The 25,385-nt window shown below is 39.2% G+C and overlaps 2 protein-coding genes across 17 annotated transcripts; one reads left to right on the forward strand and one right to left on the reverse strand.

Moving 5' to 3' along the window:
* Nucleotides 1–799: 799 nt before the first annotated feature.
* On the reverse strand, nt 800–17,878 carry POLR3G (RNA polymerase III subunit G). Of its 16 annotated transcripts, XR_007630416.1 has the most exons (10): nt 17,850–17,870; nt 17,166–17,346; nt 14,370–14,498; nt 12,188–12,317; nt 7,583–7,645; nt 6,848–6,898; nt 3,837–3,904; nt 2,842–2,970; nt 2,225–2,371; nt 800–2,090 (listed from the first exon to the last, which is right to left on the reverse strand). XR_007630416.1 is itself a non-coding variant. In XM_050328559.1 (9 exons), the coding sequence occupies exons 3-9, from the start codon at nt 14,487–14,489 to the stop codon at nt 2,285–2,287; spliced, it is 648 nt and encodes a 215-aa protein (XP_050184516.1). In that variant the 5' UTR covers nt 14,490–14,498; nt 17,166–17,342; nt 17,850–17,870; the 3' UTR covers nt 800–2,284. The 16 variants fall into 16 exon arrangements, 5 of the variants coding, with proteins under 5 accessions (XP_050184516.1, XP_050184514.1, XP_050184518.1 ...); XM_050328559.1 differs by having other exon boundaries at nt 800–2,371; nt 17,166–17,342; XM_050328557.1 differs by having other exon boundaries at nt 800–2,371.
* A 57-nt stretch (nt 17,879–17,935) lies between these two features.
* Nucleotides 17,936–23,611, forward strand: MBLAC2 (metallo-beta-lactamase domain containing 2). Its single transcript, XM_050328556.1, has 2 exons — nt 17,936–18,404; nt 20,120–23,611. The coding sequence occupies exons 1-2, from the start codon at nt 17,960–17,962 to the stop codon at nt 20,506–20,508; spliced, it is 834 nt and encodes a 277-aa protein (XP_050184513.1). The 5' UTR covers nt 17,936–17,959; the 3' UTR covers nt 20,509–23,611.
* The last annotated feature ends 1,774 nt before the right edge of the window (nt 23,612–25,385 follow it).

Raw genomic sequence — 25,385 nt, forward strand, 5'->3', positions numbered from 1 at the left:
TTATATGACTACACACGGAAAGCAATATTTGTCTGTGTTATAAAGACAGGATTTGAATAGATGCCTGTCAAAATCTGAAGTTTGCTGAAAACCGAAGAACGGTTTCACTGTCATTATGGTCTTGCAATAAATTCTAAGTGATAGAAAATCGGCTTCTAAGAAGAGTTGCACCTCTTGAAGAGCACAATCTCACTGCTTTTTAGAAGTGCTATAGCACAGAGCTGTGTCCTTGCAGAACTTGGCATGTTCCTAAGCAATGGCCTTATTGTTAAACAAGTCATAGAGGGTCCAGCCTAAGATTTGCAGTTGCATCTGGAGGACAGTGACTACAGTTTACCTTTTAAAGGTCTCAAAAAGATCTGATTTTTGCCAGGGTAGTATTTCTCAACATGCAGCAGAGAGGCAGTTGTCTCATCCATTAGCAGTATGATGGGTGGAGTAGGTCATTAGTCCTCAAGAATTACTGTCTGCTACAGGATCAGGTATTGTACTCGTTCAGGCAAGCCACAGCTTGCAAACAACTTGTAACTTGTGCAGTAATTATTTTCCTGTTTTAGTTTTGTAGTTCCATCTTTGGCAAAAGCCATGTATTTGCATTCCTTGTTTCAGAGGCAAGGAGTATCACTGTTCACTGTGCATGGGGCAAACAGCCAGTAGGAGCAGTTACAGTTATGGCAAGTGAATTTTCAGCATGTTTGCCTCACTCACATCTTCTGTCTCTGTTTTGTATATCACACACAAAGAAGCAGGCAACCCAACTGCTGACGTGTGATGCTTAAAAGAAAACTGAAAGAATGTATTTCCTGTGCAATGCAGTAGAATCTTTATTAAACATTTGTAGTCAATAAACACTTCAAAATAAAAGTGGTATACCTCTGAGGTGTGACTTGCATAGCATTTTAGTTTGATTTCCTTTACATATGATAGGTATATTATCAGAATATGTAAAAGTTACACCTTAAGGACTAAATTCTTACTGCATATAGAAATGCACAGAATAAAGCAGAATTGTTTCCCGGTCACCAGTGAGGTGAAGTATTGCTTTTCAGAATGCCAGACATGCCAGACATGTAAGGAAAACTACTATAGTTTCCTTTCCTGATAAAAGGAATTGGCTTTGTTTAAAACTTTTCATTAGAGCCAGTAACAGTGATTATTAACAGGAACATAATGTTTTAAGAATGTTAAAAAACAAACAAACCAACAAAAAACCACAAAAAAACCCACAAACAAAAACCAACCAGCCGGAAAAAAACAAAACAAAACAAACCCCCACAACAATCAATAGTAATGTAGTAACACTGGCCAATAATATTTTGTACCGTCAAAAGTGACACAAAGAATGCACTGTTACTGTATTATTCAAACTCAGTAATAAGTTATCAACATTTCAGCTTTTGTTCTCAAATAGAATTGATGTTTCCAAACATTCTGGTTTTGCTAATCTTAGCATTCATCCTTTATTTTTCTAATTAAAACCTCATGCATTAAAATATTGCACCACATTCTTTTATTTTTGGGTTTTATTTTCTATTGATTTGCTCTCTGTTTGTGTCTTTTTTGTTCTGTAGGAAGTAAACAAATGCATTAACAATTACATAGATACATATCATCTCCCTTCTCACTTAACAGCTCTGTGAGGTAAGAAAGTCTAACAGGCAGAGAAACTGAGGCAAAGGACTGAAATTTTCATTAATTGGTGAAACCAGGATTCTGTAATTTTTCTAACTTTTGCCACATATTCTTTTAAAATCAGATCAGTCAGTTTATATTAAAGTGCTTAGTCATCAATTTTTTTCAGTCACCTGAACTCAAAAGTTACATAAATTTTTTCAGAGAAGTCAGCTGCCAAATGCAAGCAGTTTATGTTCATAAAGGCCATATCTCTTTTGCTGCAGTCATCAAGAAATTCATTACTGGTTTCAAGATTTCACTGCTGAGGCACAGAACTGACTAGTGCAAATGCTTAGGCACAATTTCAAGTAAAATGCATACATTCTTCTTCTGTGCAGAGGCAACACAAAGGCATATACCTTACTTCTTCAAAAGGTATTCCAGAAGACCTTAAAAAGGTGCATGTCTGCAAAACACTTGGCAAAAGAACAAAACAAAGGATCTCATATCCTTTTTTACATCATAGTACCATTAAACTCAGACGTGGTTTTGGAGAGTCTGCTTAAAGCCAGTAGAGCTAAAGCATTAGGTCTGTTGATATTCAGCCTACCTCCAGAATTCTTCTTCAAGTAGTGTAAGGCTTGAGCAGTGTAGCACCTAGCAACCACAGTTAGTATGTTGCTTCATCCATACTGTCATCACTGGCAGCACCAAAGTCATCTCCATTGTCAAAATAGGAGGAAATGTAGTCATTTTCCTAAACCAATTGAAGAAAAAAATCTATCACTTTATCTGTGGAGAACACAATTTATAAAAGAAACATTCTTTAAACTGCACTTGAGCCCCCACCTTTTAAAGCAGTAGTAGATTTTATTTTCTTGGCAAAGAAAAAGGAAAATACTGCAATGAAGTTCTGATACCTATGAAAGAAGAGGCATCACTGTTTCAGTGATGAAAAGGAGTAATTGTACATATTGACTGTGGCAGGACACATTCCTGTGTGCATGATCTTTTTTTTCAGAGCTCTTTGTGAATAGTAAGTCTAAAACACCCAATTAAATGAACTACAACGAAATGTAGTGCAACAAAGAACATGAATATAATAATGCCTCCCACAACAACTCTCCCTTGGCATCAGAGAAGCTAGGGACATTTCCTTGGCTGCCAGCCAACACATTACTCAATAAATGGGATGGGACTTTGTATACAGGAAAACTGACATTGTACCTCTTCATGTTCCTCTTCATCATATTCCTCTGGTTCTTCTGCTTCTTCATCATCTTCACCTTCTTTGTCTTTTGTTTTGTCTTTCTCATCTTCAGATTTTTCCTCTTCATCATCCTTCTTTTCCAACTCCTGTCACAAGGCAATCTCCTTTACAAGGTAATCCCATATTACAGCAACAGGAATTCATAATACCAAAATATTGAACTGCAGTTAACAGCAAGACAGCATAACAAAGTTAAGAGCATAACAATGGTGTGAAAATGTTTGTTGACATTTAAACCAATATGATGTGAAGCACAGGAACTTCATATAGACTTGGTCAAGCATTAGCCATCGCACTTAAAGGCTAAAAAAACATGGCTTATGTTACAGACTGAGATGATGATTTCCCTTTACCATCCACTGGTAGCACAGTTGACAGGAAAAGGCCATGTCATTACTTGATAAAGCAATACCACATACTGTCTGTAATAATATAACTGCACCAAACAACTGATGGATCACCACAAGAACAAATACAAAGTTGTTCCACCTTTAAGCTTCCCACCCCACATGATAAATAATTGTCTGCAAAACAGAAGTCACTTTCTAAGTTTCTCTTTCTGTATGTTTCTTCCCTCCCAACTTACTAAATTGTTCTCACATCAGTGGATTGGTGAAACATCAATAGATTTAAAAGCTCTGACACCAGTTCCTCCTTCAGGAAGCTCCAACAGTAGTTCTGCTGTTCACATTAGGCTGGATTGCTACCCAATGAAGAGCAACTGATTGTTGTGTTCAGGTACAAGCAGGAGCAGCGAAAGTAATTTCTCCAGGCTCTATCCTTACTCTAACCCTTGTGCCACCACAGTGCAGAATAGCTGTCTGCCAAAGTAACATGACAAGGCCAGAATAAAGGGTGTTCTGGTTATTCCATGTGTACCAAAAACATACTAGGTTTCATTTTCCTTCAGCAATTTCTATTGTAAAATTTAGAAAGAGTTTGCACATCTTACCTCAATTTTTTTTATCACATCCAGATTACTTTTAGGCTCAAAGTTTTTTGCCTTTTTTGGTTTTGCACCTGGTGAAATAAAATACATCACTATTATTTCTTTAATACGGAAAGCACAAATTATCTTGTTTTACTTGGTCCCACAAGCTTACATCTTGAATATGCCAGAGAAATCCCATACTGGCTGTATTAAAATTACCTTAGACTTTGAGCTACATCGTTCATAGAGGTGTAAGTGCCCAGTTTATGTAAGACATGCCTAGAAAGCATCTGAAATTCAGTTTGAACAAGCAGTTGACCAAATGTTTGGCTAAAGGATGATGTCCAGCTTCACAAAATACTTGTCACCTACCTACTCACAATATGTTAAGAAACTAGAACAAAATCTCACTCGTTATTTTTCATGATCTTGAAAAGATAGGAATTCATTGTTACTAATTTATACAGTGCAGTTCACAGCAGTTCATTAGCTGTAACGCAGAAGGTATGGTTACTGTAGCTACGTGGCTCTTGCACCATAGCTGGCTCTCATCTAATAAGTCCACAGAGTGTATTTGCACCTAGTTCCCTGATTCATTAATATAATCTTTACCAGGTTACTCCCTGATTAATTATATGGTGGAGCAAAGGTCAAAAATAGCACTCCATATACCCAGATAAGAACTACCTGAATGGCATCACCCTATATCAAACTTGCCCAAATACCAGCCTAATACTCAAGGAAGCAGAACCCTGAGAACTGCTGAGCAAACGACTGTATTTTGTCAAAAGCATTTGTCATATATAACATTGAGTTTGTTTCAGTGTTTTGCCTAGAAAACAATTATGTGACTAAAGTAGTGCAAAGAACTGAGGGGAGTCAAGCTGCTCTGTAAAAACATAAACATCAAAGCAAACACATCCAGAATGAAGTAGGCTTTTAAGGAAAACAAGTGTAGAGGGCAATTCAGAATTACCATCTCTGCACAAAATCCCACAGGCTTTTAGATTAAATGCAGATAGAACAGACATGTAAGATTTATCCCTAAATGCCAAACATCTTTGGCCCTTATCATAAACTTAGAGATCCTGACCCATCTTTAGTAGAACTTCAAGCAAAATAGCTCTGTACATAATATACCTTAGAGGTGCAAGGGAATATAATTTCATCTGATTTCCAAATACACGTTCTTGAAGTACTTGGGCTAAAATGCATGTACCTGATTACTATATACTTATGCATATGGCTGGTGTATAATGTCAGCAGAACCCTTCTTTATTTTTTTCTTTTTTCCTTTTGCTTGGTTTGGTTTGGTTTGTTTTTGGCAGGCAGCACTGGTATCTAGAATACTGTGTTCCATAGCCAAGGGTCAGTGTGGGAGAGATGTGGAATTCTACCCAAAGTTTTGTCACTAAGGTGACAGGTGGTCAGATCTTTGCTTAAAACATTCAGGGAAACTAGAAAGAGGGAGGGAGAGACGTGTAAAAATAAAGCTGTCCCTGTACATATAACAAACCACTCCTGCATGCTACAATGGGTAATGGTAGGAAGCCTGGTTGAATTTCTGTGCAAGTTCTCTTGACTCACTCACCTTTGTTCCACAAGTGTCACCTAAGTTAACTGTCCTCAAAATACTACTAAGATATGTACCAGGAGGGCTGATGTGTCACTGATCAGCTACATACAAATATCCTGAGTCATATAACTTTTGTATGCCCTCTGTATCATCAGAATTCCAAAAAAAAAACCCCTAAAACACATAGTTTTTGCTTTCAAGGGCAGCTGTTTTTTTAATCAAATAAAATTCTGATGATCACCTGATCTCTTCACCATTACAGCCATGTTAGAACATGTACTTTTAAGAGACAATAGAGAAACTGGCACTAAAGAAAGACGAGAGATCCCACAGTGAGCAATGATTTTCTCTTCATCATAATATTTTTTAAACAAGGAATAATAGTTATTTATTATTTCACTGGATCTTGGGGAGCTCCCTATTGTGCAGGGGCTTACAAAATCCAGTAGTTTCCTCTTGTGGGGGAAAAAAATTAGGTGTATTCTGGTCCCATCTTTAGAGACTTTGCAAATAAGTATTTGATTTTCAGTTGAATCTTACAGTCTACCTTTAGTACCATGCTTGTCAGTGACATTCTTAAAAGGAACAAAGCTTCCAGCTGAGCCAGTCTTTGTCACTACTGTACATTTCCATTTCTTTTTCTACTTTATCCTTGAACTGAAAAATGACACAGGAGAGACTTGGACAAAAAGAACAAGAAAATAAACAATTATATATAAAGAGACAGCTAGATACAGGAGGCCAAGTGTTATTTCACATCATCAGAACAACAGACTTTTATAGAGAACTTTAAATAAATCATGCACACTAGAAAACACTTTGAAAAACAAATGATGCTGTGTAACAAAATCTTTTTTCCTGTAAGAACAGCCAATACCAGCTCCAACTGCTGTTGAAGGATCTGGTTCACAATTCTGCAGAAGAAAGCTGAAAATAAACAAAAAAAGTAAAACCAGGGAAAATAGAAAATAACCCACATTAAACCTCATGCAAAAGGCTTAAAAAAACCTGCAAAACTCAACCAAATAATAAATAATTGAGAAACCCAAAATATAAAGGAAATCTGAACAGCTAGTTACTTATTGAATAGAAGGGTGAGTGTTGATTAAGTTGCAAGCTTTCAAAACAAAAAGGCTTGTGGTTTTGTTGTGTTTTTTTTTCTTTTTAACTTTTCACTGTTACATATCTCATATGTACAGTGCAATATGGTACATCAATACATGAGTCAGGAAAGGAAGATAAATCTATACAAATAAGTTAAAACATCCTATAAAAGCAAAGTAAAAATCACAAAAGGCAGGAAGACTAGTAAATTATTTAGAAAAATATTGCCAAAAGACTTGATTATTTGGACTAATTAACATTTCTATAATATTTTTTCCCCTAACCAGCTCCAGTATGTCTTCTATCTCTCAACTAATGTGTATTATTTGCTTCTTAAAGATATATAATATACCTTTTTTGGTTGTCTTCTTTGGTTTCATCTCTCTTGGGAGTCTTCTCCAATCTGTACAGAAAATAGCTTAATGTAGAAAAATGATGATTTACTGCAGTAATCCTCTCCCTGCAACTCACCAAGGAAAGGAACAGGCCCCTGTTGTTCTTGATCTTCTTTACATGGATGCCAAAATGTTTTAGCACACAAAAGTTTTAGGGAATTCTAGCTGTAATTTAAATCAAGGAACTGGACTCAGGACTGTCATTTCCCCCACATAATGACAACTGGCCTCTACCCTAAAGAGACAAGTTCAGCCATTCCAGTGACCCATGGGCCCTTCAACTTACATTATGTAATTATGTTTGCGGTAGTGAGCTATACAGGCATGACTACCTATGACAGACACCAGGTTGGATTATTTTTAATAACATCAATGTTTGCTCCAGTTCAAAGCTAGTATCTGTGTGGTGAGTCAGGAAAAATGAAAGCTAAAGTCAGAGCTGAAGCTTGCGTTTTTGTTGCAAATCAGTTGTTACAACCGATTAAATAAATAAAATCAGATTCTTACCCTTTTTTTTCCTGACAAAACAATACTTGCCTTGATCCAAAAACATGCAAAGGAATAACTCTCAACAAGGAATGCATGACTTGGTGAGGATTTTCATACTTTTTTATTGCTTGAAAAATAATGAATCAAACACTTAAAAGAGCAAACGTTTCACAGGTTAACAGAAAATTAGCCTCAGATGCTACCTGGAGTCCATGTATTCTGCTCCTTTTCACTGTCCTGGTACTTTTGACTGTACCTCTCAATTGCTATAGAGAAGGATACAAAGAGTTATTGACTTCAGTTAATTAACAGGCAATCCAGACATAGTCCTTGATATTTTCCTGTAACTAAACATATAGTATATTTTTTTATTCTCACATTTTATTGTTGTCAAGAACTTAAAAAAAAAAAAAAGCACTCCAAAATTATTATAATTTATGCTTTTATCCTTGAAAAGCATGAAATTATGAAATGCAGATTTAATCAGGGCAACTAGGTTGAAACATCAAATGTAACACTAACTGTTATACTCTTCAAGATTTTCACAATCAGACCTTTGCTACAAAACCAGTCAGTGAAATGTAACATCCCTATGTTAACCATCCATAATTCCCAGGTATCAAAAGGCTGTGTCTCAGTCTGATCATCACCTTCCAAGACTTTCAGTACTTCTGCAATGGAAAAGCTTTGCATCCCATCCTAAACAGCAGCAACACACTTTAATCCATTTAACCTCTTTTCAGCTACAAGAACTAAACTGAGAAATGCATCATAAATAATGCAGTAGTCATACAATGTAAACACAGCTATTTATATTGAAAAAACCCTTTATGTGAAATCTGTAATGACAAAAGCATTATCAGAACTTTAGTATTTTTAAATCAGTTCCCTTTTTTCTTACTGAATTCACAACTGCAAAATCCACTTCATGCAAAATTAGCGAATCTGATTGCACTAATAACTCATTATTCAAACAGGGATAATTTCTGTGGGTACTGTACAAAAAATAGTAACTGAGACAGCCTTTGATCTTTAGAGTCAAACACTTCTAACATAGAATCATTGAATGGTTTGGGTTGGAAGAGGACCTTGAAGATCACCTAGTGCCATGGGCAGCGGTACCTTCAACTATACCAGAGCCCCATCCAACCTGGCCTTGAACACTTCCAGGGATGAACTTCCCTGGGCAACCTCTTTCAGTGCCTCACCACCCTCACAGGAAAAAAATCTTTTTCTAATATCTAAACTAAACTTACTCTGCTTCAATTTAAACACATTTCCCCTTGTCCTGTCACTACGTGCTCTCGTAAACAGTCTTGCCCCACCTTTCCTCTACGTTCCCTTCATTTACCGGAAAGCCACAATAAGGTCACCCTGAAGCCTTCTCTTTTCCAGGCCGAACAATCCTAATTCTCTCAGGGTTTCCTCGTAGGAGAACTGCTCCATCCCTCTGATCATCTTGGTGGCTTCCTATGGACTTGCTCCAACAGATCCATGTCCTTCCTGTGCTGGGCCCCCAGAGCTGGATGTGGCCCTGCAGGTGGGGTCTCACCAGAGCAAAGCAGAGGGACAGAATCCCCTCCCTCAAACCACTGCCCACACTGCTTTGGATGCAGCCCAGGACATGTTTGGCTTTCTGAGCTGTGAGTGCGCACTTATGGCTCATCTCCAGCACCTCACAAAACAGCACCCCCAAATCCATCCTGGCAGGGCTGCTCTTGATCCGTTCATCCCCAGCCTGTGCTGATATTGGGAGTGCCCCAACCCAGGTGCAGCACCTTGCACTTGTTCTGTTAAACTTCATGAGATTACCATGGGCCTGTCTAGGTCCCTCAGAATGGCATCCTGTCCTTCAGATGTGTGCTCACCAGGAAGAAAGAAGATGTCATAAATGAAGTTCAATTTTAAACTTAGTTATGATGAGGGCAAGCAGAAAACCTTCTTAGAACTGTTCAAGGAAGAGCCTGAGTTTAAAATAACAGTGTCTCAAGGGGCATTCACAGATGCTAGAGGAAACTGTCAGCAAAGAGAGGAAAAGAAGCCAGTAGTTTTGATTTCAGCTCAAGGCTCTTTAGTGACGAAATACTGCCATCAGTACAAAAAATCGTTGACTGACTCACACCTCTCACAACTAATGAATTCATTCGAAGCTGCTGCCAAGGTGGCAGTCACCCAGTCATAGCAGATATACCTAGAGGAAAAATATGAATGATTAATAGCTAATTTAACGAGGAAAATAAATAAATTACTAAAGAATATGCCTGCTATTCACTCAACATGAGTACTGAAATGAATGATGGAAATCTATTCTACATGGGACACTAACACATCGAATTTGCCAGGTAGCATTATATGCAGCTTTTGTTTACTACCTGAATAATAAGATAGATAGCTATATCCCAACTAATTAAGATGCCTTGTTTCTCGCACTTTCAAGGACCATTTGGCTCAGAGATGTTGTGCTTAGGGTTTAAAATAATCCAGTCACTCTTGTAGCAAAGCCAATTTATGAAGTTCTTGCCTACAGTCCCCCCTCCTGCCTCCTCTTAGTTCTATCAGATGTTTTGATGAAATAAAGTGGAGCAAACAGTTGTAAACCAGACAGAAAAGATCAGTTTAAAACAGTCTATTCTGGGGGATAAATGCAATTATCTTAAAACTAGGCCACTTCTGCCACATAATACAGTCCCAGAGACAACTGCACACTATGACTGAGATGAAAACAAGCTTTTTAAACTGCTGACCACCACTGATGTAATTATACCACACCCCTCAGACGCAGAATTTTTGTACAACTAAAGATTTAACAAAAAGTTACCTCAACTTACCAACTTACCCTTGGGGAGATCATGATAGCGTTCAAAGCATTATTTCAGTTTATCAAGTGGTCTCCCTACTTTCCCTGCAACTTCCCATTTTGGTATTAAAAACCAGTATGCAAAGCTGGCAGTTCTACTAAGGAACAGAGCAACAGAGAGAGATCTCTTCACTCAGAAAGAAGGTTGCAGAAACAAAGATGATTTCAAAATGATCAGTAAGAACAATCATATGAGGCAAAGCTGGAAAAGAGAGATAACATTTTCTCATAAAGCAGCAGGTTCCTTGGAAATAATCCTGACTGGCTCTCAGGCATAGCAGTTTCCTATTTTGTGTCTCTAATGGAAATAGCAAATTCCAATCCTGACAAAGATCAAGAGCACAGCAAGCCTCCAGCGAGGTGAGAATCCAAACTGATTGAAATACATTTACTCAAAAGATGAAAGAGAAGATGTAATAAAAGAGTAATTTGGAGTTCTTATCAGAAAAGGATCTAGAAATAAGGATCAGATCTGTTCTTTCCTTATAATCAGTTTTACCTGGCTGCACCGTCAGGGTCCAGCCTGGTCTGTGCTTGTGCTGCACTAGAGCTGCATCCCAGTGGCCGTTGGGTTCCAGGTGCACATCAGGGGAGATACTCTGCCTTTTGTGAACCACAGCGTCAGTCTGTCAGTGTATTCACTGCTCACACTGCAGGACACTGCTCCATTTTATACTGGGCTTTAGTACAGAACAAAGGGACAATGAATAAGGTGTGTTATTCAGTGTTACAGTCAAAGCCTAATAAAAAAATTGCACCATCTCAAAACCATCTAGAATTCACCACTACACCATGAACAGAAATTAGCAAAAATTCAGAAGGGATTACACTATGCACCTCTATGTTATCAACATCATGAATACTCAGTGAGAAAACATTCTGATGGTTTTGGGGCGGAGATTAAACCTTACATTTCAGAGTTTAAGTCAGCTCTCATTATTCAAAATTAGCACAAGATAGGAAGGAAAAGATTATCCAGTGCCTAAACACTTTGAATTTCTTAAACACTTTTATAGAGCTGTAACAGCACTTGCCATTTATATAATTCAGAATAAGCACTCAGGGGCCTGATAAAACCAGGCAAAAAATCATGAATGAAAAGAAGAACTTCTCACAGTAATAACCTCTTGTGACTGGATTTACAATACCCTCACAGTATGGTAAACAGACATTTAAGTTTTCCTGCTCCAGTTTCCTTCTTTCCCACTAGCTCAGTTTTCCGACTGGGAAGTTTGAATTTAACAATACAATGATGTATGACTGGATGTCAAGTATAGAAGAGAATTTATTGTTATCAAATGATAATATAGCAGTTAATATTTAAATACATGCAAGCAAAAGAAATTCTGAGATCAGGCAGAATAAGATCAAGATCTGGCTTCTAATCCAGCTCTGCTTCTGGTATAAATCTCAGTAAATCACTTAACCTCACCTCAGTCTTCATTATTTCCAGTGACTTGTCAGTATTTTCTGAATGGACTTAGGGCGAAAAAAGCTGAGTACCTTTTAAAATGTTCACTCATTAAATATAATATTGATTATTTTGAGTATGTCTTTACACAATGAAAGCTGAATTTCAACACTAGTATTTACTATGGATTTCTTTGCTCTAATGCCAAATGTTATGGTATTTTAACATGTAGAAATGCCTATTTCACTTGTATTGGCTAGCATATAATTGAAAAGACTGTATGTAGTTGGTCTAAATGTTTCTTACTGTATACCAAATGAAGTAGATGTTTGATACCTTTTTTTCTCAACAGTAGTTGCTTTCCAGTTATAGTACTTGTAGGTGTCACCCATGATTTCAATAAGTGTAAAAGCAGAAAAATTCACTATTATTTTAAGTTGCTATTTTTTATCAGTATGAAACACATCTTCAACACATGCATTTCACTATATCAACCTTTCCAGAATAGTGACTAAAGATATAGATAAAAAGATCACAAACCTTGATGTTCTTCTTCTACTGTCAAAAAGTATGGCATTCTTTTCATAGTTTCTCTAAGGTCTTGTTTTAAGGCCAACATATAATCTTCATCTTCTCCTGTTTTCAGAGGCACTGGTTTATTGTCTGTACTCTGTACAAATTATGTTTATTATATATAAGGTACTGATATCCACCAAATACACAGGTACACTAATAAAAGCTACAATAAACACAGCTAATTAAAAAAAATGCAACTATGCGTTACACTACTTCACAAGTATACTATATTGCATTCTGACACGCATAGTAACTATGTTTACATCTAAATTTACACCCTATATAACTTCACTGTATCTTTCTGCAAAAATGCATCAAGAAATCAAGAGTAAAATATGTTAAAACTGTGAAATAGTCATTCACAGTCATCCTGACTAGCTAAAAGTAGTTTTTCTCACTAACCTTAGTCAGAAACCATTTCTTCTCTCTTCAGTCAGAGTAGTGCTGGACTTAAACCTCTTCTAAAATAGTGTCTTAACTGCATTAAGTATGAATTCTGAGTAACATGGACACCTTTTCCATGACTGTTGTCATGGGAATAGGTAGTGTTGTCATAAAACCAGGTAGCACACAGGCCCTCACACAATTCAGTTTCTGTCCACTGAATTTAAATGAATTGTCAAGACTTGGATTTTTTTTGTTTGTATATTTTTGGCAGTTGGTTATTGGGCAGGGTGTTTTTTAATTGTTGGTTGGTTTGGTTTCTTTGTTTGGTTGGGTTTATTTTATTTGTGTGTGTGTGTGTATGTGTGTTTGGTGGTTTTGTTTATTTGCTTGCTTTGGTTTTGGTTTTTTGTGGTGTTTAGTTTGGCTTGGTTTTTGGTTTTTGTTTTAATTATGAGTCTTGAAATTGGGAAATATAAATACACAAAAACAGTTTCAAAAATATCCAGAATGCTAAAGACCAAATTACAGAATGGATGTTGTTTTTCTCACATGACAGATGGTGCACAATAAATACCTGAGTGTTAGGTTGCAGAGAAAAAAGTGCTGTCTCAAGTCCCGGAGCTGGGCCGTGAAAGGAGTTTACAGATTCCAGCTATATTTAATAGTAACAATTCACTGCTTCAAATAATTTCAGTGTCAGTCAACAGCTGTAACACCAGTCATTAAATCTAACACTTGAATTTTTTATTGAACCTAGTTATACAACTGGGTTAACTCTGATTTTCTTAAATGGCACTAGATTTACCCGAGAAGTTTAACTTGGTTCTGAAACTTTGTTCATAGAGGGAAGAAAGCATTTTTAACTTATCCATGGTATACATTAGATATACTGGGTCTAATAATTCTCCTACAAGGCCAACCGTAACTCAGAAACTGCAGATTATACAGAATTCAGATGGCACAGAACTGTGCTGTCAAGCAGACTGCAACATTCACATTAGAAACAGCTACAGATGATTTAGTAATATGAAATCGCACAGCTTAATTGTAATATTGGACTAAGAGGATAAACGGCATTTATCATAACAAGTGAGATTGAAAAAAATTTCATGTACTTCAATCAAATCCTGACATAACTGATAAATTCTCTTATATAAAACTACAACATTGTAAGACTACTTTTCTGCCTCAAAATTGTCCAAGCTTCCTTGCACAGCAAAACACAGTCAGAAAATGCTCTTTCTTCCCATTTAATTTTCAAATACATCCCAAATGCCAAGACTCAATTAAGCTTCCTTAATTATACAAAGTATCTTTCAGCTATTTTCAAACGCTGTCTCCTGAGGTACACAACAATTCTACACAATCTTTCATCTTTGCATAAACAGCAATGATCTAAAATGAGCAAATCCATTCATAGTCTCAAAGACTAGTGTAAATTAATTTCAGATGAATTTAGGTATCCAATGTTACTGCTACTGTAATGTCCAGAAAAACAAATCATGATGAGGACTTCAACACACTAACAGCCTGCAAGCAATATAGTTAAATATATAACATAATAACACATATAAATAATAACAACAGTTAGCAAAGGGACAGGAAATAGCAATAAGAAAAATAATGACTTCTATTAAATACTTCAAAACTGACCTAACTGTTTAGGGTTTTTCATATATTTCATTATGTTATTTAAATACAAGTGTGAACACACTATACCTGAACACAGAATGTGCTCCACGGTACTGGCTGTACTTACTGGAAATGGTGGTGGTGGTTTACAGATGACATCAGGTAGAGCTGCACCTTTACCAAATCCAATAGCCTCAATGTTGAAGGTAAATGAAGCACGTCCTCTTCCTCTGCCTGACCCAGCCATTTGGAGGTACTGAAAATATTACAGATTTTTAAACATCCATATTTTCATACGTGTTTCAAATTCAAGTATATATTACCTAGAAAATTAACATTTAACAAAGATCACAATCATTTTAAAATGAAAGATCATTTTTAAACAGGAAGACATTTTCACAGGATCTTCCACAGACCATAAATTTGGTACATGCCTAAAATCAGCTTCATTCCCATATTTCTTCCAGCTACCTCTGTGTGCCTGAAATTACCTCCCAACCTACGAGTTTTAAACTTTCTTCTTCTAAACCTTAGTTTCATAAACCTTTAACATAAGGACCCTTATGTTAATACATTCTGCAATTTCTGAACTTTCCTCCAAAAGCTAGTTTGTGTTTATCATTCATGACCTCTTCATCCTTAGATTATTTTTTGTCTTTTATCTTAGTAACTAGTTTTGTCCTAAAGAAGTGCCACAAAGAGGCTTAAGGTAATCAAAAGGTATCAAAAGACTCTAGCAGGACTGGAAGCTAACTGCTGATAAAAGGAGCTTGTTTCTAACTAAAATATTTAACAAAGGGTATAAAAGAAAAAGAGCCTGCAAAACATTTACAGTCACATCTCTCCACTTTCAATGGTTACACTGGTTACACCAACCTTCATCTCATGAATTGCATGAGCTATGAGTTGACAAGAAAAGCAAAATGTGAGATTGGGGGAAGATGTCAATAAGTGTGACACAAGAGAAGCTTGGATGGAGCAGTGTGCTACTACTTACAGCCCAAGGCCGCATAGAGATCAGTTCAAGGCCCCAGCCCAGAAATACCACAAGCTGTTTATCACCAACTACACAGTCACTGTACTGCACCTTGCTTAGTATGAACAGATCTGTTCCAGACCTACTGCTATACCTGCATCATCACAACTAGTTCTTCCCAAACAGAAGCAATGTCCTTTTTATTATTGCATGCCAGTGAGAAACAGGGTGATGCCAGATTTTTCCTACATGTGATTTTCAAGAGAAATAAGCTCTGTTTGGATGAAACAAAATCACATTATATATTTCCTGCAGCATGGAATACTGTCTACAACTAAGCGGAGAGACCTAAATAAATAATTTTTAGGAAAGAAAACAAAGCAACAACTAGGGATATACATGTAATTAACTAGAATGTAAAAAAACCCAACCCAACCCAAACCAAACCAAACCAAAAAAAAACTGCTTTGAAAAAAGGATGGAAAAAGATACAGTCAAGCCCCAAATTTGAGCAATTATATTATCCAGGTGTGTGTAGTGGGTTTCTGTGGCTGGGTTTTGGTAGTGGGGGGGCTACGGGGGTGGCTTCTGTCAGAAGCTGCCAGAAGCTTCCCCTGTCCCTGGAGCCAATGCCAGCCGGCTCCAGGACGGACTTCCTGCTGCTGGCCAAGGCCGAGCCAATCAGGAGTAACAGTAACACCTCTGAGATAACATATTTAAGAACAGAAGGTTGTAGCACAGAAAGAATTCCAGCCAGGGAAGAGCAGAGTGAGAACATGGGAACAACAATGCAGACACCAAGGTCAGTGCAGAAGGAGGGGCAGGAGGTGCTCTAGGAGCCAGAGCTGACCATGGTGGGGCAGCTGTGCCCCTGCTGCCCAGGGAGAACTATTGGGGTGCAGAGACCCACCTGCAACCCATGGAGGAGCCCATGCTGGATGCATGAAGGAGGCTGTGACCCCGTGGGAGGCCCAAGATGGAGCAGGATCCTGCCAGAGAACTGCAGCCCATGGAGTGGCAAGCCCACACTGGAGCAGGTTTTTTTCCCAGGTAGGACTTGTGGCCCCTGTGGGAGACCCACATCGGTATAACTCACTTGTGAAGGACTGTACCCCATGGAGGAGTGACCCACAGGACAGCAACTTAGGAAGAACTGCTGCCCATGGGATGGACTCACGCCAGAGAGGTCCATCAAGGACTGTCTCCTGTAGGAGGGACCCCATGGGAGCAGGGGAAGGACACCTCTCTCTGGGCAGCAGCAGAAACAACAACTGACCGTAACCTCCATTCCCCTGCAGGGAGGGAGGAGGGAGAACATGGAAGGAAGGAAGGGTGGGGAGAAGGTGTTTTTAAGACAGTTTTATTTCTCACTCTTTGGCTCTTATCCTGTTAGTAATAAATTTAAGTATTATCCCCATTTTGACACAAACAACAGAACAACACAACAAAATGAAAGTTAAGAGATGTTGAGCTACCAAGAAGGGGCATGCTTTACATTAAATGTAGTGAATACAGAGGTTTATTTTTAAAATGTTGCTTTAAAATTAATTCTCAGTAAATTCCCTTGAAAAAGAGCATTAGTCTGATGAGAAGTAACAAGGTTTAATTAAAACTAGCAGTATTTCAACTCCAAATTCTTACCCAAACTTGTGGTTTTTTAAAGCATACTGGCTTAGAAGGTTTATATCTACTGATGACATAAATTGATAGTGACAGATGACTGGACAAATCATGAAGGGAAAGTAAAGTTGAACAACTGAGCCACTACGCATGACAAAGTTACAACTAGCGCTCTGGCTTCCAAGAGGGATGTCTAATGGAGCACCTGGGGGCATTTTCATATTTATGGGTAGTTTGTATGTCATTCACTGTATAAATGAGAAGATTTTCAGATTTAAGCTTTTAAAACTCCTTCAAACGTAGGTATGCAGTTTCTCGGGCACTCACTCAGGGGAAGGCAGGTCCTCCTCAGCCTTGGGGAGGGAAAGGCCTCTGGAATTGGGATCCCTGGCAGTTGCGAGGCGGCTGGAGCGACGGCAGCAGACGGGAGCAGGCTGAGCACTCCCACGGGTTCTCGGTATCCTCAGAATGAAACACCCGATCGCGTTTTGCGGATCGTAGACCCTTGCTTTTCAGAAGCAGGTGCAAACAGTGGAAGCGAGGAGCATATACAGAAAAAGGACTGAACTTTAGATACTAAGTTTTTGTGGTTTTGTTTGTTTGTTTCTTTGTTTGTTTGGGTTTTTGTTGTTGTTGTTGTTTTTGTTGGGGTTTTTTTGTGTGGTGTTTTTTTTTTTTTTTGGGGGGGGGGGGTTTGGTTGGTTGGTTTCTTTTAATCTGACGTTCCCGAAGATAAACGGGTGAAGATGTTTTGTCACCACAGTCACTAACGCCTGCAGTGTGAGGATACCCCTCTCGGCTCCTCTCCGTCCCTTCCCTGCTCCCTCTCCCCTCCCCGACCGCCGGCCACTCCCGCCCCAACCTGTCGGGTATCCCTGAAGGGCCCGGGGCGTTTCAAGTCTCAGCCGCCTCCTCTGCGTACCGCCCCTGCAGGGCAGAGGAATCAACCCGATCGCCCCCTCCCGCTGCAGCCAAGCCCCCCCAACCCCTCAGGGCTCCCCCTCTCCTCACCGTCCGCGCTCCGCCCGCCGCTGCCGCAGTGGGCCGGGCCCTGCCCCGCCCGCCCCGCCCGCCGCCGGCACGCTGGGGGCGCTCCGCCGCCGCCGAGCGACGCGCGGGCCATGTCGGCGCTGGAGTGGTTCGCGCACAAGCCCCTGGGCGGCGGCATCTTCTGGATCCAGGAGCGCTTCTACGAGTCCGGCAACCGGGCCAACATCTGGCTGGTGCGGGGCTCGCAGCGGGACGTGGTGATCGACGCGGGGCTAGGGTTGCGCAGCCTGCCCGACTACCTGCGCGACTCCGGGCTGCTGGCGCCGGCTGAGGGCGCCGGGCCGCGGCCGCTGCTGGCCGTGGCCACGCACGTCCACTTCGACCACTCGGGTGGGCTGCAGCACTTCGAGGAGGTGGCGGTGCACAGCGCCGAGGCGGCCGCTCTGCTGCGCGGTGACAACTACGAGGCCGTGACGTGGCTGTCGGACCGGGAGGTGTCGCGGCCGCCGCGGCCCGGCTGGAGCGCGCGGCAGTTCCGCGTCCCGCCCGTGCGGCCCAGCCGCCTCCTGCAGGAAGGTGAGGCCCGGCAGCTCTGCCTATCCACCCTGCAGGGGCGTCTCTGCCGCCCTCCGCGTCCTGCTTCACTCGGCTCCGGAGTGATTTTTCACTCCCGTCAACCTACAAGCCGCCTGCGGCCAGCAGGGTCGAAGGAGAGGCGTAGTGGGTTAAACCTCATTTCCAGCAGTTCTTAAAGTATTTGGCATCAGGGTGTGTTTGCCTGGTTGGTTTGGGATTTTTTTCCTCTTTTTTTTTTTTTTTTTTTTTGTTTGTTTTTGTTTGTTTGTTTTGTTGTGGGTTTTTTTTGTTTTATTTTTTGGGGGTGTTTTTTTTTGTTTTTTTTGGGGGGGTGTTTGTTTTTTTGGGGGTTGTGGGTTTTTATTTGTTTGTTGGGGGGGTTGGGTTTGGTTTGGTTTGGTTTGGTTTTCCCTCCTTAGAATAAGAATCGCTCAACAGTGATTTAAGTGACTTAATTGTACCCCAGGTTTATCCTCAGTGTGTCACGGAGTCAGTCGGTTCTGCCATCTGGCGACCCTTATTTATAAACTACCAAGACGTAACAGTGCAATTAACAGTTAACAGTTTCTTGAAGTATGTACTGTGGATACGGTTTTTGTCCTACCGAATATACATGGATTTACGGAATTTTATGTGAATTATGTAAAACGTCTGTAAAAAGTAGCTTGTTACTGATATAACTAACATTTAAAGAAGTGGCTTGCAGATAAAAGAATCCATCTAGTCTCTTATAGGTAACAGGACTAGTTTTTTTGACAACAGACCACCTAAACTGTACAATACAGTGCAGCACAAGTTAAAGGGTATAAGTCTGACAGACAGGTGACACTTTTGGCAGGGAACTTATTCTCTTGGCTTTATTAAATCATCTCACATAGGTGCTCAGAAAAGTGAAACTGAACTTACTGAAGGATTCAGTGAAGAGCTGATGTGACACTTAACTGTAATAAATCAACAGAAATGTGAGGGTTTTTTTTCTTTAAATGGGAGGGATTATTAAAAGTTTAATCTTGTGAAAGAGCAAGCATGTTGGTATCAACGTGATATCAAAGTTTCTAAACTAATGTTCATTGAGACATGAGACTGACTTTCTGCTGAAAGTATCAGTTCAGTGGCTGGTGCAATGAAAATGAATTCACATTTAAACTGGCAAAAAAATTACCTAATGTTAAGAAGTGTCTATTTTTATATCTTATTGAATGAGATGAAGAATGTGTGTGGAGGCCAGTCTTGGTTCTCCTCCAGCAGTTCATCTTCTTTCCTTTTGCCTTTCAGGAGTAACAGGAATGCAATTCTACGTGATTTAAGTGAGGATAAAATGATAATAAATTGTGAAATATTTACTCTGTAAACTTTTTTAAAGGAAACTCACCTTGAATGTGTTCTGTTTGTTTCCTGTTTTATTTTCTCTATTGCACTGCTTTTCACATTATTTGAGTGGAAATAGATTCCATTAATACAGACCAAGCCTGTGTTAACTATTAGTATCATTGGAAAATACCTTTTTTTTAAGTATATCTTTCAGACACCTGTTTGGCACTCAGCAAGAAAACAAATGCCTGCTTCCTTTGTTGCGGATATTTATTATTTATACATAGTGTTTATAATAGTATAATAGTATTTATAAATCTTTGCCTGTGGGTAGGTAGTTCTCCTCATGGTGTTTAATGAACATGATAAATTCATGTGTTTCCCTGTAACAAATCTGTTCGCAGGGGATGTGATCAGCCTTGGAGATCGACAGCTCACTGTCATGCACATGCCTGGTCATTCCAGGGGCAGTATTTGCCTACATGACAGGGACAGGAAGATTCTGTTCAGTGGGGATGTGGTATACGATGGATCCATGATTGACTGGCTGCCCTACAGCAGAATCAGTGACTACATTGCAAGCTGCCAGCGCCTTATGGACTTAGTGGACAGAGGACTTGTGGAGAAGGTACTGCCTGGGCACTTTAATATATTTGGGGCAGAAAGGCTGTACCGGTTAGCTTCCAACTACATCTCCCAGGCTGGAGTTTGTCACAAGATTTCTACCTGTGCCATGAGATCCATTGCAAGTGTAGCACTTCGCATTACAAATTCGAGAATCGCTTCTCAGTGACAGTCAGTTTTGTGTGATCTGTCACCTTCTGTAAAACCAAATGGCTTGTGAAATATGTGAAATGGCTTGTGAAATGGCTTGTTGATACAAGCAAAAGCAGTATGCATTAGCAAAAAGATGGTAAATTGATATAGGTGAGCTGCAAAAATTCTCCCTATTTTTACCTACTTTATTTGTATTTTTATAACTATGTAAGCTAGTAGCGTTAGCCAAAGCTACTTTTGTTCTATTTTTTCAGGGCACATTTGCACATGTATTGTGATTGAAATATGTTACTTTATTTTTGTTACAATTCTGACAGATGGATTTATGCCAAAATGGGAGGGTTTACATTCATACCTGAAACCTTGTTGATGTAGTACTAGGCTTGTGATTGTTCCTCATTTCCTGCTCAGGTTTTGCTAACAGAGCACTTGCTAAGACCTAGGGTGTGCTGGGAGCAGCGCCATTAGGACAAAGCAAGAGCAACACCTATGCAGGATTCAGTGGGCAGAAAGAGATACATGGGCCTCACCACAACCATTGCTACAGTAGAGGCGGGGGGTGTCTACTGCACCCCTCATCACCTCCATCTTTATCTTTGTGTAGTACCTGTCTCACAGTTTCTTTAGAATACACTAACATATGGAAATTCTATAGACCAAACTTCCAGGCTGGAAGTCAGAGATACATCAGCTTACCTAAAAAGTTTTTGGTGCAGATCCAACAGCATATGGACTTGCTGAGGCCTTCATGTTTCCTGGTGTGGTGCAAGGAATGGCTGCACCAGGAGAGAGGAGCGAGCAGGAGCACTCTCACCATTGGCTAGGAAACTGTTTTGCTTGTATGTGTGTGAATTAGGAATTGTGAACTCATGAATTAATGTCTTAGACTAGCCTGTACAAAGTAGATTGAGCCTTTGCTTGATGTGTTTATTTTTTTTTCTGATGAACTCATAAAAATACTTATAGAGTATGTTGTTCTGGAATTTTGAGAGAACTGGACTCTGACAGGCTTAAAGGTTTTATTTAAGAGTATTTTTGTGTGACTGTATTGTAACTTGGTTGTTGATGATCTGTGTTAAGGGAAGGATGGAGGCTTTAACATGGCCTTGCCATATTCCAGGGTACTGCATGAAGCAGCTGATTGACTTGTTACCACAAAGTGAATGTAACTTGAACTGTTTACTGTTTGTTCTCAAGTGTGTTTGTATCTGCACATGGTTTTTATGAAATGTAAAGTGTGTTGTATTTGAGTCTGTTCCAAAACAATGTTGAATGCATCGAAAACTGCTAAACTAGATTGTAGCTTGCTTATGGAAATTGAATGTGTGATATTTAAAAGCTGTTGAAATGGTTAGTTTGTGCAGTTATTCAAACAGTCTTTATATATTTAACTTTTCTAAAAGAATGCTACCTGGTGTTATTTTTGTACATAGACATATATATGTTCCTAGAAAAAGGGGAAACGTTTCTCCCAAATTTTAGTGAGTTTAGCCTTTCTTGTTTGGCTTTCACTTTTGCAGAAGCTTTTTCCCCACATCATAGCAAATAGAATGGGAGCGCAAAGTTTGGGCTCTGTCTAAGGCATGAGGGAGAAGAAGCTGATAGTCCTCTGAATAGGTGCAAATTCTGGTGAAAAAAGAAAAACAATTGCAAAATAAAAAGCATCTCTTCTAAAAATCATGAAAGAGAATATCTTATGTAATGCTTTTCCCATTTCGCAGATTACTGCACTCCTGCCTTTACTATATGAATATATTCTTTACCAGGGTTTGTACTGATTGGTTGTGATGTGCCTAGTTCCTGTTGGCAGTGCCTATCTCCAAGCTGAAGCAAAATTGTGAGTGGGCGACACGTGCAGAGATGCAGCACATGAAAGACCTGTTATCACTCAGATCACAGTCTCTTTTTTTTCTTTGAGAAATCCATGTACATCAGCATATGACATGAGGAGTGTTCAGTAGGTAGATTTATATCTTAAAACTGAGAGATTTTTATCTTGGTCTCAGCTGACCAGAGTAAGAAATACAAAAAGTTAGCTGAAAACAGGCTGAGGAAATACACAGCACTAAAGCTTATGCTAGTTATCCAGAGGAAGCCATGGTGTCACAGGTTACCTAAAAGTAGTTGAATTAATTTAAATTATCCATCTGTGGTGTAACAATAGTAATAATTGTGCTCTGTGCTTTTTTGAAGGCCATAGGAGCACTGGAGGTAACCCTGTGCAATATGGCAGACTGACATAACTCTTGTGTCACAAAGCCTGCCAATATGGATGTCAGTTGCTAAAATTTTGCAAACGTTCATTAGGGGAGTGAGATGACTTTGAATTGACTTTCAGTATTATACCACTATAAGGGTGTTTATTTCATCCAATATTAGAACCTTTGTAGCCAGATTTTACTGTATTGTAAAGCCTGAACTGCTATGAGAGGGCATGTAAATTCAAAAGGATAGATAATCTCCATGCTCTATCATTTGTGTTTAATTCTCTCCTCAGTATCTCTATTAGTTAAGATCTTGTTATGTCTGTGTCACTCTCAAAATGCCGTGTTAAGCCATGCTTAACTCCATGAAGTATATGTACATAACCAAAATTGCCTGGACTTTTTCCTTTACCAAAATCTAGGGGATAATTTTCTAGCTCACAACTGAGCTTTACATGCACATAACCCAAAACAGAGCTTGTTAGTAAGCTGCTGCTACAATCCAATGAAAGTAGTTTCTGAGGATCAGTAAATTATTTTTTGTATTATAAGGAATTCACTGCTAGATAAAGATATGTCTTAAGTAAAAAGGACTGTGATTATTTTTGGTAAGACTTAGGAAATTTTTGTCATACGAGTTTGACAGTGGTCCTTTAATAACTACTTGGATTAAATATTTAAATTATGCATTGTAAGTTCAAATATTGCAACATTTTAAGCATTTAGAACTGTGTTGATTTCTTTGTAAAATCCAGCTATATGTTAATGAAATTTTCACTAGACTGGGGAATTGACATAAAAATCAGATGAGAAGTTTTGTTCTGTAATCTGTCAAGACTTGTGATGTGAAACAACAGTTTGCACATAAAAATTAATTTTTTCATAGATTATCATAATAAAAATATTATAACCCTATGCAGTGAAGTCATAATTTCTAGGTATTTTTCAAGAGAAGCACTTATCCATTCTGATTGAAGTGTCTTTAAAAGTTGTGAGCAGAAATGTTTATGCTTCTGAGCAAGAGACTGCATTAGAAATGTTTACACATTATAGACTTATGCTGCAAAACTTACATAAAAACCATGAGTGAGTATTTCTTGAAAAAAACCACCACCTGTTAGCACAAATCAGAATTAGGTTTTCAGTACAATTCACACACAGAAAACTTGGACGTGGTGAACATGTATATTTGGGGGTCAGTTTCAGTTTGTGGGGACAGATTATTTTTTCCAGACAAGGCAGTGGTGAATGGCAGCTGTATACTGTATTTGGAACACAAATGGTCATGTGGCTTCTGTTGAGCTTGAAATAATGAGTCCGGGCCAAGTGCAGGGATGGTCATTTCCCTGGTCAAGCCCCCATGCAGTTGCTGATCCAAACCAGGTTGCCCTTGGCCACTGGGACCTACACTGGCTCATGTTCAGCTGCTGTTGACCAGCACCCTCAGCTGATAATCAACAGATGCTCCGTTGTGAGGTAGCTATCTCAGATGAGTAAGGAGCCTTTATAATGTTCCTAATACACATGGAAATGAAACAGTAATTTTAATTATTTCAGTTCTACAGCATCTAATTTTATTTACATGAGTAAATATTTGCGTTCAGTAAAATTTGCTTTTATGACACTGTGACAGAAACATGGGATGTTTCTGCAAAAAAGAAGATTCTTAGTGGGGAAAAAAGCATCCTAACTCTTAAACTGTAAGACTCTATAAAGCAGAGCTCAGGATGAGCTTTAGACCTAGTGCTATTAAAGTCTGGTACAACACTTTGCCGTGTAAGAGAAGACATCTGTAGCTAAAGAAAAATAAAACTCGGCTCTGTTAGGAAGGAGAGGAGATAAAGTTGGAGGCAAAGCCGGAATTATTAATATTTAACGCTAAAAATCTAGGTCTCAGAATTCAGCCAACACTGTTTCAAGTTCTTATTTATAGATAATGCATGTATTACTTAAATCAGTAAGTAGTCCCACTTCTGTCTAAAAATTGAACCAAAACTACTACCACTACTTCAGTCCCTTCACATTCAAATTGACTTAGGAAACAGAGAAACTATCAAGAAACAGTAAAAATGCACTCATTAAATTTTAATTTTAAAATTATTTTAAATTTATTTGAAGCTAAATGTGTATTTGAAGCACAGGGGATTTGCTGGTTAGGCTGCATTTGAACTGCACTCCCTGTGTGGAACAGCGCTTTCCAGGGTACTCGGAAAGCAGTCCAGTGCTCTGAGGGGCATCATTAGCCCAGGCACTCTGATGTGACGTTAAATCACACTACCACTATCTTAACCCTGCGTTGCTTTGCGTGGTGTAATCCTACCTCGAAGCCAGTCAGGACCTCTCCGGTGTCCGCAGCTCTCCCTTCCTGCCCCTCGCTCCTGCCCGCACAGCGCCGGGCCCCCGGCGCCACCTGGTGGCAGCGCCGCCCCAGGACAGGGCAGGGGCTACACTGACCAGGAAAATAGAATAGGCAGGATTAGGGATTAAACTAGAAACCAACAGTGTTTTAAACCTGCCCCTTGCTTTTGCTGTGCTACCCAAAACCGTCTTCAGCACATGGCTACTCCCTTTTATTGGGTAGGCTAATTTCATCTGTTTAAAAATTAATTTAGATGTTAAAAAATTAATTTAGTAACTGACTGTGCATGTTCCTGCATATGCCCAACTATGTCCTCGGATGTGATAAGGC

The sequence above is a fragment of the Myiozetetes cayanensis genome, unplaced genomic scaffold (genome assembly GCF_022539395.1).
Source record: "Myiozetetes cayanensis isolate MyiCay16 unplaced genomic scaffold, myiCay2020 scf4, whole genome shotgun sequence".
Taxonomy (NCBI): domain Eukaryota; kingdom Metazoa; phylum Chordata; class Aves; order Passeriformes; family Tyrannidae; genus Myiozetetes; species Myiozetetes cayanensis.